The sequence below is a fragment of the Carcharhinus amblyrhynchos genome, chromosome 4 (assembly GCF_965287045.1).
Source record: "Carcharhinus amblyrhynchos chromosome 4, sCarAmb.v2.hapA, whole genome shotgun sequence".
Lineage (NCBI taxonomy): Eukaryota > Metazoa > Chordata > Chondrichthyes > Carcharhiniformes > Carcharhinidae > Carcharhinus > Carcharhinus amblyrhynchos.
Window position 1 is genome coordinate 138260030 of NC_137327.1, and position 18731 is coordinate 138278760.

At 43.6% G+C, this 18731-nt stretch overlaps 1 protein-coding gene across 1 annotated transcript in view; it reads right to left on the minus strand.

Moving 5' to 3' along the window:
• Positions 1 to 14538, minus strand: part of amot (angiomotin) — a 117114-nt gene extending 102576 nt beyond the window's left edge. The window contains exon 1 of the mRNA XM_080187954.1: positions 14367 to 14538. Within this exon, the coding sequence (XP_080044080.1) occupies positions 14367 to 14397 (31 nt within the window). The 5' untranslated portion in view covers positions 14398 to 14538. The remainder of the gene's footprint in view (positions 1 to 14366) is intronic.
• Positions 14539 to 18731: the final 4193 nt, after the last annotated feature.

Below are 18731 nucleotides of genomic sequence, written 5' to 3' on the forward strand. Positions count from 1 at the left end.
AAAAGAGACATAAAGAGAAAGAAATATAGGATTAGGAATGAAAGAAGAAATGATGGGCTGGAGAAACTGAGTGGCGATGAGGGATTATTTTATTTATTGAAGGGATGTGGGCTCAGCTGTCTAAACCAGCATTTATTATCCATCTCTAATTGCTCTTGAGAAAGTGGTGGTGAGTCACGTCTTGACCTGCTGCAGTCCATGTGGTGCAGGTACACCCACAGTGCTGTTACGGAGGGAGTTCCAGGATTTTGACTGAGGAACAGTGAAGAAGTGGTGATATATTTCCAAGTCAGGATGGCGAGTGATTGGAGGGGAACTTCCAGGCGACGGCATTCGCATTAATCTGTCGCTCTGGTCCATCTACATTGTGGTGGCCATGGGTTTGGAAGGAGCCTTGGTGAGTTCCTACTGTGCATTTGTACCACACTCTGCTGCTGGGCGTTGGTTTGGAGGAAGTGAAGGAAGGGGACCCATCTTCCAGCCACAGAATGTTCCAGAAGAGACATCTTAATTCTCAGGTAGGCCATCTTCTAGTCTCAGAGTTCTCCCAGAGTCTAGTTTCATTTTCAGGAGGCCTACCTTCTTTTTTCAATAGTAGGGTAGTGATGTTGGGCACCTTTTCAACATGGCACCCGGTCACAATGGCAGACTATGTGCCATCCAGGCCTATCCCTCCACTGAATATGGTGTAAAATACCATAATTAATGAGGGTGGGGCTGGAAGATTTGTTGTGTTTTCCTGCTGACCATTGCAACAGGGGACAATGATTGTTGGTGTTTCAGGCTCCAGGATTGCAAGCAGCCTCCATCCTGACCTCCAGAGCCAGCCCTAGGAATTGTTTAGATGAGCCCCAGCAATGTCGTTCTGAACGAGTTTCACTTTGGTGTCTTTTCCCACTCGCATCACAGAGATTTTGACCTGGAGGTTGGGGGTGCCAGGCCTTTATCTGCATCCCATGAACGAGATCCAAGTGATGTTCACACTAGCCTCTGGTGGATTTTCCAACCCATGGCGGGCACCAGTGGAAGATCCTACAGTGAATTCATGCTGACCTGTAACAGGTTTCTGGGCTTCCCATCATATTCTCTCATCCTGCTGGCCGTTAAACATATCAGTGGGGACTTGGAAAAATTCCACCTGTAGAGGGTTTCCTTCTTGCCCCAACTCTTTTAATTGAACCAATCAAACTAAATTAAATAAACTGAGGGACAAAGCAAGAAGGGCAACCCAATAAAGGGGAACCACCAGAAATAAGAACAAGCACAAAGTAAACTTAAAACGTCTAATCTAAAGGTGATTAAGAGGGGTCAATAACGCACTCTGATACCTGCGGTGCCCAGTGTGTGTGTGGAAGTTTCAATAGTGCCTGTGGATACGTTCCCTCTTCAGGGAACTGCCAGTTGTCCTCCTCACCCCCACGTCGCAGGACAATTTCCCATCAGTAATAGTCAGCACCATTAAACCATCTACGTCTTTGTCAGCAAAATCTAAACACTTGTTTCAGCTCATGATCTTTCTCCAGTGACAGCTCCTCAACTGGACACCCTCACTGGTTTAATAGTCTGTTGGCATTCATCATGTAAGGTAGGTGCCCCAGTAAAGAATGATCATTTGTATAGAGTGGCCCTCACCCTGGGTGCTATTGCCATAGAATAATTCAGAGGAAGACGGTTGATGATTAGAAAAATTAGAATGTCTGTCCAGGTTGAATTGAAATTGCCCGATACATTACAAAACCCTCTGGAAAAGAGATTACACTTTTCCAATTCCCACAGTAACTGAGTATGAATAGTTGGGGATGACAATATTGGTCTAGATTGGTCGTGGCAATGTAGCCCATGAGCTTGTACTGGCTGAGCCAGTAATTTGGCTTCCCTAGGCATTAGGAAATTCTGCTTTAATTCAAGAGGCCAGAGACTTCACACATTCTAAAACTGCCTCGAGGAGCAGGTTTATGGGAAGAACGGGATCTCTTTCTGCAACAGTTGCTTCTCTGACACCTTCAGCACGAGTATATGACTGTCACATTTTGGGGTATAAACTCAGATGGGAGTTCTCTTGGAATGAATAGCATTGTTGATTGTATAAACATATTTTTACAATTTATCATTGCCTGCCACTCCCATCAGTTAGAAAGGGTTTGGCAAAAAATGACAGATGTGCATAAAATTTAACTTGAAAGCGATTAACCTAAAAAGACTTGCCAACAAGTTTTGAAACTTACTACCGAGCAAACAAATCGATCACATTTCCTGGAATTACTGTATGGTTATTTTAGTACTGAACATACATGTGCCATGGTTAGCCCAATGTTTTAAATACTGCACTGGAATCCCAGTTTCTTAATTACCAACAGCAACAGGCAAAATGAAACTGCCCCTCATATTGGGTTAGTGGGTTACCAGCTCCTCAAGTCAGTTTTGCACCGCCAAGGCAACCCACAGTAATGTGCCAGATTCACCGAGACACATGGCCAGCAAGATCCCCCATTCTTAATAAAACTGAACAATGGGAGCCAAATGGTCTTGGCACTCCAGTAAATGCAATGCAGGAACAGCTTGCACCTTGCAGTGTATGGCGAGGCCTGAGCGTGTTGTTACCCTGCCCTCTCAGCTGCCATCTGTTGGGAAGGTGTAAAGAAAGTTAGCTCAGTAATAGCTGTCTGCTGTGAGTCCACATGTCAGTCTTCACTCAGCGCAATGTACAACAGAAAGATCATGACAAGAATGGGGTAGGATTCAATTTTACATTTCAGTTGAGAAATTAAGGACTGAAAAGTTGATTTTGGTAATTTGAAAGATTGTTCCAGGTGCATTGTATTCAGGTAGAGTCAGCTCATTATCTACCTTTTTAATGGAAGTTATAATTGGGGACGAGGGGGGGGATTTAAATCTAACACGGAGGACTGGTGCAATTACTGATAAAGGTCACACATTTGGCTGAAAGGAGATAAAATAAGAGATGAAGATAATTAAATAAATATTTTCCTGACCATGATGGAACCAGGTGCATCTAACCAATGAGATGCTAGTACTAGGGGCTATCGTGACATTAATGTGATTGTGATTGGGTTACAGAACATCTACAACTGAAGTCACACTGAAAGTTGCATTCCGTGAAAGGCAGCAATTGTAAAGTGAGATTGTTGCAGATCACAAAGAACTGAACAGTACAGGGACATCCCTTCGGCCCATCAAGTCTGTACCTACACATACTGCCTTCCCAAAGACCTTTTGTCTCGACGCAATTTGTCTCCTGCTGTTCTTTGCCTATTCACGTATCTATCAAGATGCCTCTTAAATGTTGTTCTACCACCTCCTCTGGCAGCACATTCCAGGCACTTACCACCCTTTACATAAAAAACTTACCTTTCACATATCCTTTATACTTTCCCCCTTTTACCTTAAATCTATGTCTCCTAGTAATTAATATTTATGCCCTGGGAAAAGGATCCAACTATCCAAGCTTATCATAATTCTGTAAACTTCCATCAGATCTCCCTTCAACCTCCAATGTTCAAAGGAAAACAAACCAAGTTTATCCAATCTCTCCTCATAGCTAATACCCTGCAAACCAGGCAACCTCCTGGTAAACCTTTTCTGTATCCTCTTCAAAAGATTCCACATCCTGCTGGCATTGTGGTGACCAGAACTGTATGCAATATTACATTCTTGAATTAAAGAAATGAGTTTGTCACCGTGGGTATGGTACAAACTTAGAAATCAGCTCAGAGACGTGCGCGTAGCGAGATTAAAGAGCAATAAAATCCAGGCCAATCTTTTGGTGCAAGAGCAGTAAGTTGACATGAAACAGGGCCTGTAACGCAGCCAGAACCATGGAAATGGCAGAGATAGTGGCAAATTGCAACAAGTTTACCAGATCTCAGTGAAATATTTGAGATGATAAGGAGAAGGTAGTCAATGGAAGAGTTATTGTAGAGAGACAATGACTCTCTAGCATATCTAGTGAAGATCGGAGAGAGACTTCACGTCATTTGCCTGAAAGAAGAAATCTTACAAAGAGAAGGAGCAGGGGAACTCTCCTACAATCTAAATTCCTCCTACAGTCCAAAGTGAAAGGCAGAAAACAGTGAAAGTCACAAAAGGAACTGAACGTTTGCCAGAATTCAGGCAGAGCAAAGTAAGTCGGGTTTTTGATTAAGAGAAATTAATTAAAGTCAGTCTCAACCTTTAAGTGGAGTTGCCAGTCAGAGTCCAAATTCTGGGTTGACATGGTCAGAGATGTCAAGAGGATTAATTGAAAGTTTGCCAAAAGTCAGAAGAAATATCTTGTTTTTTTTCATTACTTTTTGGCAAATTATATTTTTGTTAAAATATATACCATTACTGTGGAAGTATTAGTTTTATGTGTTTCGTTTGTGATCCCAGTAGAAACAAATAAATGACCCAGCCTGGATTCTGGGAAATTACATACGTTCCATCTCACATTTTAATGTACAAGTTGTTTTTTTTATGTACAGAGAGAGAGTAGTATATTGTAAAACGTTTTGTTATATTCTCCTTGCACGATCCTCCTGTTGAGGAGGTATAAATAAAGTTACTGCATTAACAGCTTCCTGCTGTGACTACATGTTAATCTTTTCTCCGAGCAACGCAAGGCACTTCCTCTCTTCCTGAGCTGTGTTCATACTATGGGGAATGGGAATAACCGGACAGTTTTATCAGAGAGTACAGGCACAATGAGCCAAATGGCCTCCTTCTGTGCACTGACACTCTGATATTCTAGCGCCTCCTAGTTGCCAGGCCTGCAATACCAGCTGCAGCTCCTGATGTTGAAAATATTGCACCATTTATATTGCAGCTTGTTTCCACATTAGCCATGCCCAAAGTTTTCAATTTTCAAACAGCATCTACTTTCACAACCTAGAAAATTACTGAGTACTTTTGAACCATTTTCTGATTCATCCAGAAAACACCTTGCATTGGATTTCTGAACCGTTACATAAGAACATAAGAACATAAGAAATAGGAGCAGGAGTAGGCCATCTGGCCCTTCGAGCCTGCCCCGCCATTCAATAAGATCATGGCTGATGTGTCGTGGCTCAGTTCCACATTCCCGCCCTCTCCCCATAACCCTTAATCCCCTCTCTTATCAAAAACCCATCAACCTGCTTCTTAAATATATTTAGCGAGGCAGCCTCCACCACTTCAACGGGCAGAGAATTCCAGAGATTCACCACCCTTTGAGTGAAGAAATTCTTCCTCAACTCCGTTCTAAACCGCCCCCCCTTTATCTTGAGGCTGTGCCCCCTAGTCCTACTGTCCTTTCTGAGCGGGAAGAGTCTTTCCACCTCTATCCTATCCATCCCATTCATCATCTTATACGTCTCAATGAGCTCTCCCCTCATTCTTCTAAACTCTAACAAGTACAAGCCTAGTTTATTCAGCCTCTCCTCATAGCTTAACCCCCTCAACTCCGGCATCAGCCTAGTAAACCTCCCCTGCACTCCCTCCAAGGCCAAAATATCCTTGCGTAAGTACGGCGCCCAAAACTGCACACAGTACTCCAGCTGCGGCCTCACCAATGCCCTATATAGCCGCAGCAAGACCTCCCTACTTTTATATTCAATCCCCCTCGCTATGAAGGCCAGCATCCCATTCGCCTTCCTGACCACCTGCTGCACCTGCTGGCTGGGTTTTTACAGTGTTGGAGGACATTCGGCTCACAGGGCCATAGAATCCCCACAGTGCGGAAGGATGCAATGCAGTCCATCGGGTCTGCATCAACTCTCCTCGTCCAGGTCCACCCTCGTGCCCTATCCCCATAACCCTGTGCACTTACCATAGCTAATCCACCCAACGTGCACATATTTGGACTGTGGGAGGAAACCAGAGCACCCGGAGGAAACCCACACAGACAAGAGTTTAAAATGCATTCAAACTAAGTGCAGATGTTAATTTGATTACATTATTTGGATCAGTAGTATGATAAGCATTACATAGGCTCATCATACTACTGAGCCTTGCAACTTTACAAGACCCTTGTCAGACCCCACTTGGAGTACTGTGCGCAGTTCTGGTCGCCTCATTACAAGAAGGATGTGGAAGCTATTGAGAGGGTGCAGAGGAGATTTACAAGGATGTTGCCTGGATTGGGTGGCATGCCTTATGAGGATGGGTTGAGGGAGCTGGGTCTCTTCTCCCTGGAGAGACGAAGGATGAGGAGTGACCTGGTAGAGGTTTATAAAATGTTGAGAGGTATAGATCATGTGGATTCTCAGAGGCTATTTCCCAGGGCTAAAGTGGTCGCTATGAGAGGACACAGGTTTAAGGTGCTGGGGAGCAGGTACAGAGGAGATGTTAGGGGTAAGTTTTTCACTCAGAGGGTGGTGAGTGAGTGGAATCGGCTGCTGGTGGTGGTAGTCAAGGCAAACATGTTGGGGTCTTTTAAGAGACTCCTGGATGAGTATATGGGATTTAATGGGATTGGGGGTTATAGATAGGTCTATGGATTGGTAGGTGTTGATGTGATCGGCGCAACGTGGGGGCCGAAGGGCCTGTTTGTGCTGTAGTGTTCAGTGTTCTATAAGAAACTCTATTCACTCATGACTATTTACTAAACATCCTGAATGAAATGGAAGAGAAGTGATGGGGCTATAGACAAATTAAGAGCAGGTTACACCAGATAAGCAGCAGGAACAATTAGCAGAAATTTAAAATAGGGGCGAAATGTTTCCATTAGTACAACAAAAAGGTTTAATTCATGGTATTTCAAAGGCTTTTTCAGTGCAACTTCCAAAGTGCAAGAACTAAAACGTGCTGCACAGTTATGTGGCACTTACAGGAAACTTATGCTCTACACAACATATTTAATATAAATTAAACTCAGCAATATACCTGCCTGGTAAAGAAATAGAAACAAAGCTTCCTGTTTAGTATTTCCCCTTGAGCTCTGCGGTCGAGAGAACTTTTGAAATTCCACAATATTCCACCAGGACAATAATCTTTTTAAAAGATACATTTCTGACACAGCTTTGCAAGATCTTTAGCACCCTCTGCTGCTCAAACTGCAGTTTTGTTGCAGTCTATCAGCTATAAATATTGTGCAAACAATAAATCCTGATCATATTAAACTTCATTTTCCAGTTAATTGTTTAAATGGCATTGCAGCATCTTCTGTAATAAGAGTTAAGTGTCAGCTATCCAAGACTGTAAAACATAATCCAAACCCCAAAAGCTCACCAGCTGGTTACAACAGCATGAGGCTGTGCCACACAAACCAGGGAGGTCCCAAGATCAAGATCATTAAAGTCTCACTGCTGATTGTGATCTAGTGACTCCTGCTGCAAAGTATGTACATGTGGACAGATAGCTTGTAGCCGCTGTCGTGCATGTAGAATGCTATTTAAGCAGAAATCAATAAAAGCAGGAAGCAATTACAAGACTTGAAATTAAGAAAGGAGTTTATAAATCGCAAGAGCAAAGCTTCAGCTGAATAAAACCTTGGTGCTGATTTGAAGTGAACACAGCAAAATAGTGCTTTATCAGAGTTATATAATCTGTGCTTAGCTACACCAAAATCCAATCTGCATACTGGTCTCTACAAATATCTAAAGCAGACATCACCTGAACAAATCTGCTTTTAGTGACTGTTATTCTGCTCGGGGGTTATAGCACAGGCAGGATAAATTGTCACATCAGGTAACCTGTAGCTACAGCAACAGGAGGAGATGGTGACATAATGGTAACGCCACTGGACTAGTAATCCAGAAGTCTGGGCTAATGCTCCGGGTCATGGGTTCAAATCCCTGCACGACAGCTGGTGGAACTTGAATTAAGTTAATAAATCAGGAATTGAAAAAACTGGTCTAATGGTGACTGTGAAACTATCACTGATTGTCATAAAAATCTATCTAGTTTACTCGTGTCCTTCAGGGAAGGAAACCTGCCATCCTTGGCCTACATGTGACTCCAGACCCACAGCAATATGATTTACTCAATGTCCCTCTGAGATGGTCTAACAGACCCACTCAGCTCAAAGGCACTGAGGAATGGATAACAAATGCTGGCCTTGCCAGTAATGTCCACATCCCAAGAAAACAGAATACACACTAAATAAAATCACACCACTTTAACCAAATATGTTAATTGACCTACAGCACACTGCTGTGCTCAGTCCTTTCAATAATGCCATCAGCAAAAACTAGCAGACAAAACAAAAAAGGAGAGAAAAAAAAACTAAGTCACTTGTGATTCTTTGTATTTGATTTTTTAAAGGCCTGTTGATACAGGATTTTTAAGGAATCTAAGAATCAGTTCTGAGAAAACCGGCTCTCACAGCGACACAACTCATCGCATAATTCATTGCAATTTTGTTCCAAAAAAATAGTTCTATTTAAGGAGTTAAAAAGAAAAGTGATTATACAAAGTTCCAAAATAGAGAACTTTTCTGGTGTCTAAAAATTCATGTACGTATTGTCGAAAGCCAGGTCGATTCAATCAGTTGGTCACATTGGAAGGATATTATTCCATTAGAGATGACATGGTCACATCAATGAAAGCATCTAATCAGCTCACCTTACAGAAAGGACGGAACAGTAACTGGCAATATTTAACAATCAACTTTAACTTTCTTTCAAAATTTTCTTCCACAGGCAAATCCCATTATGGAATACACTACAATAGACTTATTATTCTGGCACTTTAGTTAGTTCCCGCTTCCATATTCCAGCATTGATACTACAAGATAAACCACCAGTAAGCAAATATACACACGATTTCAACAAAAATTGAAATGCAGTTGTGATTTAATGATTGATATGATAGAGGAGACCTTCATAATTATATCAAATTTTCTCCTTTCCTGGCTACAGGTATAGTTGGTAGCAACACCGAGTTTTTAACCCAAGTGGAAATACTGCATCACTTAATCCCAAGGGTAAAGATAGCAAGTCCACTCCTATTTAATGTAACAAAAATGCATGTGCTTTCTGGCAAGTGTCACCAGGTACAAAGCAGAAGCAGGAAGCTTGGAAAGGAGTTCTTCCCCCATGGAGGTCTTGGTCCCAACAACTACCCACCAACATTAGAAAGCTGAGCACAGACTACTTGTCAAATCAGGACCTCCTGTATAAAATTATGTACATATTACAACAGACAGCATAACTCATTGCATTATTCACTACAATTTTGTGAATTGTACCCACCAGGCCATTGCTAAACCTTCTGGGCAATTCAGATAGTGAGTATTAGAAAGCAGAATTAGCAAAGTATGCAAATGATATAATACAGAAGTTGATTGTACTTGATAGTGGAATCCAGTCTTCAATCTTATGAACTTTATTCAACCAAATGAATAAAGATCACCAATCACTTCAAGGGTGATAGCAATTAGGGTTTCCATGTGACCATTTGGCCCATTGGGTCTGTTCCACCATTCAACGAGATCATGACTGATCTGATACAATATTCAACTTCACTTTTCCACCTTAACCCCATAACCCTTGATTTCCTTACTGATTATAATAAATCAACTATCTGTTTAACTCAGAAACATAGAAATATAAAAATAGGGGCAGGAGGCCACCTTTTGGCCCTTCGAACCTGCTCCACCGTTCACTGTAATCATGGCTGATCATCCGACTGATCCCACCTTCTCCCCATATCCTATAATCCCCTTCACCCCAAGTGAAATGCTACATCTAACTACTTCTTTAAAAACATACAATGATTTGGGCTTAACTGTTTTCTGTGGTAGTGAATTCCACAGGCTGACCAGTCTCTGGGTGAAGAAATTTCTTCTCATCTCTGTCCTAAACTGTCTACCCTGTATCCTCAAACTGTGATCCTAATTGGCTGAATCTCTCCTCATACGTCAGTCCAGCCATCTCAGGAATCAGCCTGGTAAACCTTCACTGCACTCCCTCTTGTGCAAGAACATCCTTCCTCAGAGGAGACCAAACCTGCACACAATATTCCATGTGTGACCAAGGCCCTGTATAATTACATCAAGATGTCTCTGCTCCTGTTCTCAAATCCTCTCGCTATGAAAGCCAACATCCATTTGCCATTTTTACTGCATGCTTACCTTCAGTAACTGATGTACAAGGTGACCCAGATCTCATTGCACATTCACCTCTCCTAATTTAATTAATCTGTCAATTCTGCCTTGAAGTGGAGACGCCGGCGTTGGTCTGGGGTAAACACAGTAAGAAGTCTCACAACACCAGGTTAAAGTCCAACCAATTTATTTGATAGTAAACCCACAAACTTTCGGGGTTCCCCTCTTCGTCAGGTGAATGGCCCACTCACCTGACAAAGAGGGGAACCCCAAAAGCTTGTGGGATTACTATCAAATAAATTGGTTGGACTTTAACCTGGTGTTATGAGACTTCTTACTGTAATTCTGCCTTGAACATACTTAAGGACCCCACTTCTACAGCTCTCTGCAGTAAAGAATTTCACAGGTTCACTATTCTCTGCTAGAAGAAATTCCTCCTCATCTTGGTCTTGAATGGATGATTGCTTACTCTGAGATTCTGCCCTCTGCTCCTAGACTCCCCCATATCTGTTATGATGATGGAAAAAGAATTGAACTCTTTGGACTCCAAAATGTCCCAGTTATCTTCCGAAGGCTGATGGACCCGGTGTGGCAGGGTTGTCCATACCTGGAAAACCTCCAGTTGTGCAGCAATACCTGGTAAATCCACATAAGCCCTTTTCCGGAGAATACAGTCAGCTGACCTAATGGTCAATCTGGCAAAGAGCCAATCTGTTAAATTGACCTTTCTAGGCCACCTAGTGATTCAAGGACAGGTGGTGCCCAGGGCTGCCAAGGTACAAACCGTAGCCAAGTCCTTCATTCCCACTACGGAATGGAAGGTCATGAGTGCTTGGGGATGTGTGGGTTCTACTGTAAGTTCATGCAAAACTTTACTACAATAGCCACCCCACTGACAGACCCTCGTCAGAAAATAAGCAAAGGTAATGTGGACTGTGAAATGCCAGACAGATTTCGAAAAACTGAAGGTTTTTAATAGGTGAGCCTGTGTTTGCAGCTCCAGATTTCAGCCAAGCACTTAAAGTAACCATTAACGCGAGTGACATCGGGGGTGGGAGCTGTTCCCCCACAGGAGGGTGGATTTGGAATGGAGAGATGGACATTGCTCTAAAAAGCTCAACAAGCATCAAAGAGTGTAGTGCACAGTGGAGAAGGAAACTTCCAGGTTGTTATTCGCTCTCGAACAGTTTGAGATATATGTCTAAAATGGGTGCAGAGAAACCATCGACCACAAACTTTGTGGCAGCGGCTAAAACCCAGAATGCTGGGCTGTCCCATTGGAGTTTATTCATCCAGCCGTACCACTTAAAAATCACTCACATGCCTGGGAAATTCAACATGATTGCGGACACCCTGTCTGTAACTTAAAGGAACCCAGTTACAATTGAGAAGAGAAAAAAGACCATCGCTAAGAGGATGAATGTTATGTGTGAGTGCGATTTGTTGTTTTTGTTTTGCCTTTTGTAACTAAATGAGAATGAATTCCATTTCATTCTGAGGAAAAAAGCACGGAGGAAATACACACAAATGTCGGGATTTAAAAAGACCTAAGTGTTATATTTTAAAATGGACACAAATCCTGAAGATAGCTGAGAATGAGCAGTTAGTCACTGATAGGAATAACTGCAGAGAGTTTCTTTAAGAGACGATGGAACTGCTTCCTGTTTTCAGACAAGGTACTTGTAAAAGCATCCAAAAACTGAATACACCTCCAGTAAAATACAAAGGAACATAATGATGGTCAAATCTCAAAGACCCTGGGTGTCACTGCCTGGATGGACTAGTGTATTCTGGATTTCCAGTTGGAATATACAAAGAGGGAGATAAAAGCTGAGAGAACCTGCCTGCCTATCAGTGTCTGTGTGGTTCTTTGTATTAACCAAGCTAACTAAATCAACAAACTGTGGAATAAATAAAAAATGCAGTTTCATAAAGGAATACTGTATCAAAGTGGACAGAATCTCAAAGGAAACTTAAAACATCAAAAGAAAATGTGATTTAAAAAATGTGGGATCCTTAGGTAGGTGCGTGCGCGTACATGCATTCTGTGAGGAAACTCAGCTGGAAACTTCCTACACTGAAGGAGTGTGATACTGTACCAGCAGCAGGGGCCCTGCAGAAAGGGAATAGCCACCTTCTGCAGGAATTTTTTAAAACAAGGGATCATAGCTGGAAAAAACTGAAATATTTCTACAAACCACAAAACACCTGAATTAAGAATCAAATACTCCGCTACAAATGCCAACTATATTGAAATCAATTTGTAACAGCCAAATGCTTCAATATCCACTAGTTATAGGTCAAGGACTGTTCTGTGTAACTTTTTATTTAAGAACATAAGAACATAAGAAATAGGAGCAGGAGTAGGCCATCCAGCCCTTCGAGCCTGCCCCGCCATTCAATAAGATCATGGCTGATCTGTCGCTGCTCAGTTCCACTTTCCCGCTTTCTCCCCATAACCCTTAATCCCCTCTCTTATCAAAAACCCATCAACCCGCGTCTTAAAAATATTTAGCGAGGCAGCCTCCACCACTTCAACGGGCAGAGAATTCCAGAGATTCACCACCCTTTGAGTGAAGAAGTTCCTCCTCAACTCCGTTCTAAACCGCCCCCCTTTTATCTTGAGGCTGTGCCCCCTAGTCCTACTGTCTTTTTTGAGCGGGAAGAGTCTTTCCACCTCTATCCTATCCATCCCATTCATCATCTTATACGTCTCAATGAGATCTCCCCTCATTCTTCTAAACTCTAACGAGTACAAGCCCAGTTTATTCAGCCTCTCCTCATAGCTCAACCCCCTCAACTCCGGTATCAGCCTAGTAAACCTCCTCTGCACTCCCTCCAAGGCCAAAATATCTTTGCGCAGGTGCGGCGCCCAAAACTGCACACAGTACTCCAGCTGCGGCCTCACCAATGCCCTATACAGCTGCAGCAAGACCTCCCTACTTTTATATTCAATCCCCCTCGCTATGAAGGCCAGCATCCCATTCGCCTTCCTGACCACCTGCTGCATCTGCAAGCTGGGTTTTTGCGACTCATGCACAAGGACCCCGAGGTCCCTCTGCACCGTCGCCTGCTGCAGTTTTTCGCCCCACAAGTAATAGTCCTTCCTACCATTCTAATCCATGTGAATGCTTTTGGGTACCTTTTCCCAATGGGCAGTAAGGTTCAGCACAGTGGTACAGTGGGTTAGCGCTGCTGCCTCACAGCACCAAGGACCTGGGTTCGATTCCCGGCTTGGGTCACTGTCTGTGCGGAGCCTACACATTTCCCTGTGCCTTCATGGATTTCCTCCAGGTGCTCTGGTTTTCTCCCACAGCCTGTAAGAAGTGCTGGTTAGGGTGCATTGGCCGTGCTAAATTCCCTCTCAGTGTACCCGAACAGGTGCCAGAGTGTGGTGACTAAGGAATTTTCACAGTAACCTTATTGCAGTGTTAATGTAAACCTATTCGTCGCATTAATAAATAAACTTTAAAAACAATCCACGTATATATGTATTTTTTAGAAGGAGCAAACAAAGAAAGAGTAAGTTTACCAGTTACTAAAAAAACCAACACAAGACACAATAATAAAGAATGCAACACACTAGTTCACACTCTGATCAGATGAGAAATTAAAAGTCCAGATAAAGGGGGAAAAAAACACAAATCAGTCTTTGGCTTGTTTGTAAGCACAGATGGTGGCACATTGCAGTTGTTAATTTGCATGATTCCAGTTGAGCGGACTCTGGGTCGGTTAAGCAGTTAGTTTGGAGACACTAGATTCTGCAGGATGGCTGAACTGATTCCCTTTAGTTTGTAGTTTTTGTTAAGCTTCTCCAACAGCAGGAGAGAGAGAGAGAGATTCTTTTTTGCCTGCAAGCTTTTGGAAGGGGTGACTACTGTCCCTTCTCTGTGTGTCACTAAAGTGGCAAGAATGCATTTCACCAAAACGTATTTATAATTCTATCTGTACAGTGAACTGCAACAACTCGTTAAGGCTGCTATGGCAACAGCTCCAAAACCAGCTACCTCTGCCACCTAGAAAAGCTAGGGCGGCAGGTGAATAGGGACAACATCTCCCCCAAATTGTACATAATCCTCACATGGACATATCCTGCTTTTCCTTCACTGTTAGGTCAAAATCTAACTGCAGTTAGATACAGCATCAACATAGTTTAAACAATGCACTTATTACAAGTTCCTTCTGTCTCTGTACAATTTAAATTAAACCCGTTCTGTGTCAGCAGGTGTCTGGCCAGCAGAGGTGCAATTTCTTGCAAAAAAGAAATGTTACTAGCATTTCTAAGTGCACATGTCAACAAATATTTTCCTCTTCTAAAAAAGTGTTCTTGGGATATATCGCATACCTTTTTGTGCTGTACTCTGTTTCATTGCCATTGCCAAACACAGTTGAGAGAGCAAGCCTTCCCCAGCTGCTTTACCTGATACACAGACTCTCTCGATTGTTATAACGCTTGCGTCAGGGGCCCCGCTGTGCCTCGGGAGTTGTAGTTATTTGGGGACAAGTTTCTCCTTCTCGCTTGCCCAGGTCCGGCCCGGCTGGACTACAACTTCCAGCGGGCTCCCCGCTGCACCTGTGCCAGTTCCACTGCTGAGGGAGTAAAGCGTACAGGTGACATGGAGGAGCAGACAAAGGGTTTTTCCCACCCTGAAAAAAACACAGCCACACTGGACAATCAACCCGTATAAATTTAAAAGCTATCTTAAAAACCCTTAGATTTGATCCAAATAGATCTGCTTTTTAGATGGTCTCTCGGAGTCTTGGATGACTTACTTCGAAACTGAGTTCTCAGGCGACTGCACAATGCAGAACCTACACTCTCTGATACAAGTGGGCAGATGGTGCTTGGAGGAGGAGGCGAAAAGGGTGCCACGTGCTCCAATGAAACTCAAGGTGTTCAGCTCCTTCCCTGGTATTTTTCTTCCACTTTGGGCAGCCCTGAGTCAGGGATTCCTAGATGTCATTGGGGATACTGCACTTTTTCAAGGATGCTTCGAGAGTACATAAGAACATAAGAAATAGTATTCGCAATAAAGTGGATGAACTTGCAGCGTGGATCAGTACCTGGGACTTTGATGTTGTGGCCATTTCAGAGACATGGATAGAGCAGGGACAGGAATGGTTGTTGCAGGTTCCGGGGTTCAAATGCTTTAGTCGGAGTAGAGAAGGAGATGGGGGGGGGGGTGGAGGGGTAGCATTATTAGTCAAGGACTGTATCACAGTGTCAGAGAGGAAGTTTGATGAGGACTTGTCTGTTGAGGTAGTATGGGTGGAGATTAGAAATAGGAGAGGAGAGGTCACCCTGTTGGGAGTCTTTTATAGACCTCCTAAAAGTTCTAGAGAGGTTGAGGAAAGGATTGCGGAGACGATCCTGGTTAGGAGTGAAAGTAATAGGGTAATTGTTATGGGGGACTTTAACTTTACTAATATTGATTGGAATTGCTATAGCTCTAGCTCGTTAGAGGGGTCAGTTTTTGTACAAAGCGTGCAGGAAGGTTTTTTGACTCAGTATGTAGATAGGCCAACTACAGGTGAGGCTATATTGGATTTGGTGCTGGGAAATGAGCCAGACCAGGTGCTAGACTTGGAAGTTGGTGTGCATTTTGGTGATAGTGACCACAATTCGGTTACGTTCACCTTAGTGATGGAAAGGGATAGGCATGAACCTCGGGTCAGTAGTTTTAGCTGGGGGAAGGGTAATTATGAGGCTATTAGGAGAGAATTAGGAAGCATAGGTTGGACTAGGAGACTACAGGGACTGGGAACGTCCGAAATGTAGAGTTTTTTCAAGGAGCAGCTACTGCGAGTCCTTGATAGGTATGTCCCTGTCAGGCAAGGAGGAATTGGTAGAGCTAAGGAACCGTGGTGCACTAAAAAAGTTGATTCGTTGGTTAAAAAGAAAAAGGAGGCTTATGTTCGGATGAGACTTGAGGGCTCAGGTAGTGCACTAGAAAGCTTTAGATTGGCTAGGAGGGAGTTGAAGAGTGAGTTAAGAAGGGCTAAAAGAGGACATGAGAAGACTTTGGCTGATAGGATTAAGGAGAATCCTAAGGCGTTCTATAGGTATGTTAAGAACAGAAGGTTGGTTAGGGCAAGATTAGGGCCAGTTACAGACAGCAGAGGGAAGTTGTGTGTGGAACCGAAAGAGATTGGAGAGGCATCGAACCAATATTTCTCTTCGGTGTTCACGCAGGGGGACATGAATGTAGCTGAGGAGAACACTGGGTTGCAGGGGTGTAAACTAGACAGTATTGCAGTTGATAAGGGGGATGTGCTGGATATTCTTGAGGGTTCGAAAATAGATAAGTCCCCTGGTCTGGACGGGATTTACCCTAGGATTCTCTGGGAGGCAAGAGAGGTGATTGCAGAGCCTCTGGCTCTGATCTTCAGGTCGTTGTTGGTCTCAGGTATAGTACCGGAAGATTGGAGGATAGCGAATGTTGTCCCATTGTTTAAGAAGGGGAACAGAGACTTCCCCGGGAATTATAGACCGGTGAGTCTTACTTCTGTTGTGGGCAAGGTTTTAGAAAAAATTATTAGGGATAGGATTTATAGTTATTTGGAGAGTAATGAATTGATTGGAGATAGTCAGCATGGTTTTGTAGCGGGTAGGTCGTGCCTTACTAACCTTATTGAGTTTTTTGAGAAAGTGACCAAAGAGGTGGATGGGGGTAAGGCAGTTGACGTGGTATATATGGATTTTAGTAAGGTGTTTGATAAGGTTCACCATGGTAGGCTTCTGCAGAAAATGCAGATAAAGAACAAAGAACAAAGAACAACCCAGCACGGGAAACAGGCCCTTCGGCCCAACAAGCCCGCGCCGCCGCATCACCCTACACCTATTCTACCCTGCGTGTCTACGAATGGGACCCTACTCAGACAGATTCAGGGAAGAAATAGTGTCAATTTGGTAAAAACCGATTAGCCTAAGAGCACATCTTTGGGGTGTGGGAGGAAACCGGAGCGCCCGGAGGAAACCCACGCAACCACAGGGAGAATGCGCAAACTCCCACAGACACAGGCCCAAATCCATGTATCTGCACAGCCAGCAGTGCTAGTCACTGAGCTGTTGCGGCGCCCGTCTACCGGTCCAGGATCAAGCACACACACCGACATGAAGTACTAGGCCACTCCCGGACTTCCAAGAGCTGCCCACGCACGACCTGCCGTGTGCATGCCCCTTGCTTGACACGAGGTGGACCTCCACCTGTGGAATAAAGACAAAAAATATTAATCATACAGCCTGCCTTTCCGGTGTCTCCTGAGGCTTAACCCTATTTAATAGCCCCTACCATATCCCTCCATTCTTGTTTCACTCATGTGTCTATCTAACTGAACCTTAAACGAGTCCAAAGTTCCTGCCTCCACCACCCTACTCGGTAGCGCATTCCATACCCCCACAACTCTCTGCGTGAAGAACCTTCCTCTCACTTCCAAATTATACCTCCCCCCCCTCACCCTTAAATCTTGACCTCTCGTGTTTGTACCCAGTCTAGGGAGCAGTCTCTCACTATTAACTCTATCTATTCCCTTCAGTATCTTATATACTTCTATCATGTCCCCTCTCAATCTCCGTCTTTCCAAGGAGAATAGCTCCAGTTTCTTCAATCTCTCCTCGTAACCCAGTCCCCCCATGCCAGGCAACATCCTGGTAAACCTCCTCTGCACCCTTTCCAGAGACTCCACGTCCTTCCGGTAGTAAGGTGACCAGAACTGGACGCAGTACTCCAAATGCGGTCTAACCAACGTTCTGTACAACTGAAGCATTAGACGGCAGCTTTTATACTCTATGCCCCTTCCTATAAAGGCTAACATCCCATAAGCCTTCCTAACAATGTTCTCCACTTGTGACGCAACCTTCATGGATTTGTGAACCTGCACTCCCAGGTTCCTCTGTATGTCTATACTCCTAATCGGCCTACCTTTTATCACATAGCTCCTCTCTGCATTATTCCGTCCAAAATGCATCACCTCGCATTTGTCAGGATTAAATGCCATCTGCCACCTATCTGCCCACTGCACCAACCTATCTATATCCTGTTGTATCACCTGACAATCCAGTTCTGTACCCGCCAACCCTGCCATCTTGGCGTCATCAGCAAACTTGCTGATCACACCACCTACGCCCTCTTCCAAGTCATTTATGTAGACTACAAAGAGGAGAGGTCCCAGTACTGAGCCCTGCGGCACACCACTGGTCACTGTTTTTTTTTAATCCCTGCTGATTTTCTTTGCTCTTAGCTCTGACGAGAGGTCATCCAGACTCGAAACGTTGGCTCTATTCTCTCTCCACAGACGCTGTCAGACTTGCTGAGATTTTGCAGCATTTTTTGTCCTTGTTTGAGAACCCTGGCCAGAATCATTTAAAAGATAAATTCAAGTCAAGTTGTTCAAAGGAATATTTCAATGGGTAAAAGATTCTCAAAATGATGGCTGTGTATGTCTTGAGTCAGTGAGATAAATAGAGGCAATCTGTATTCTGTGGGACCAATTCATTATGTTAATAAAGATTTTGACAAGGTGCCTCAGTGGAGTTCTGTGTCGATCCATGAATTGGACATGTTGAGACTGCACAAGTCAAGGGAATGTTTAATTCTTGACATAACTGTCGGTTGGATCCACCTAGTTATGTAGATGAGTTATTTGCTGTCACTTTTCACTCTTGTCCCTCTCTTTCATTCCAGATGTATGGGATTGAGGGTAATCTAGG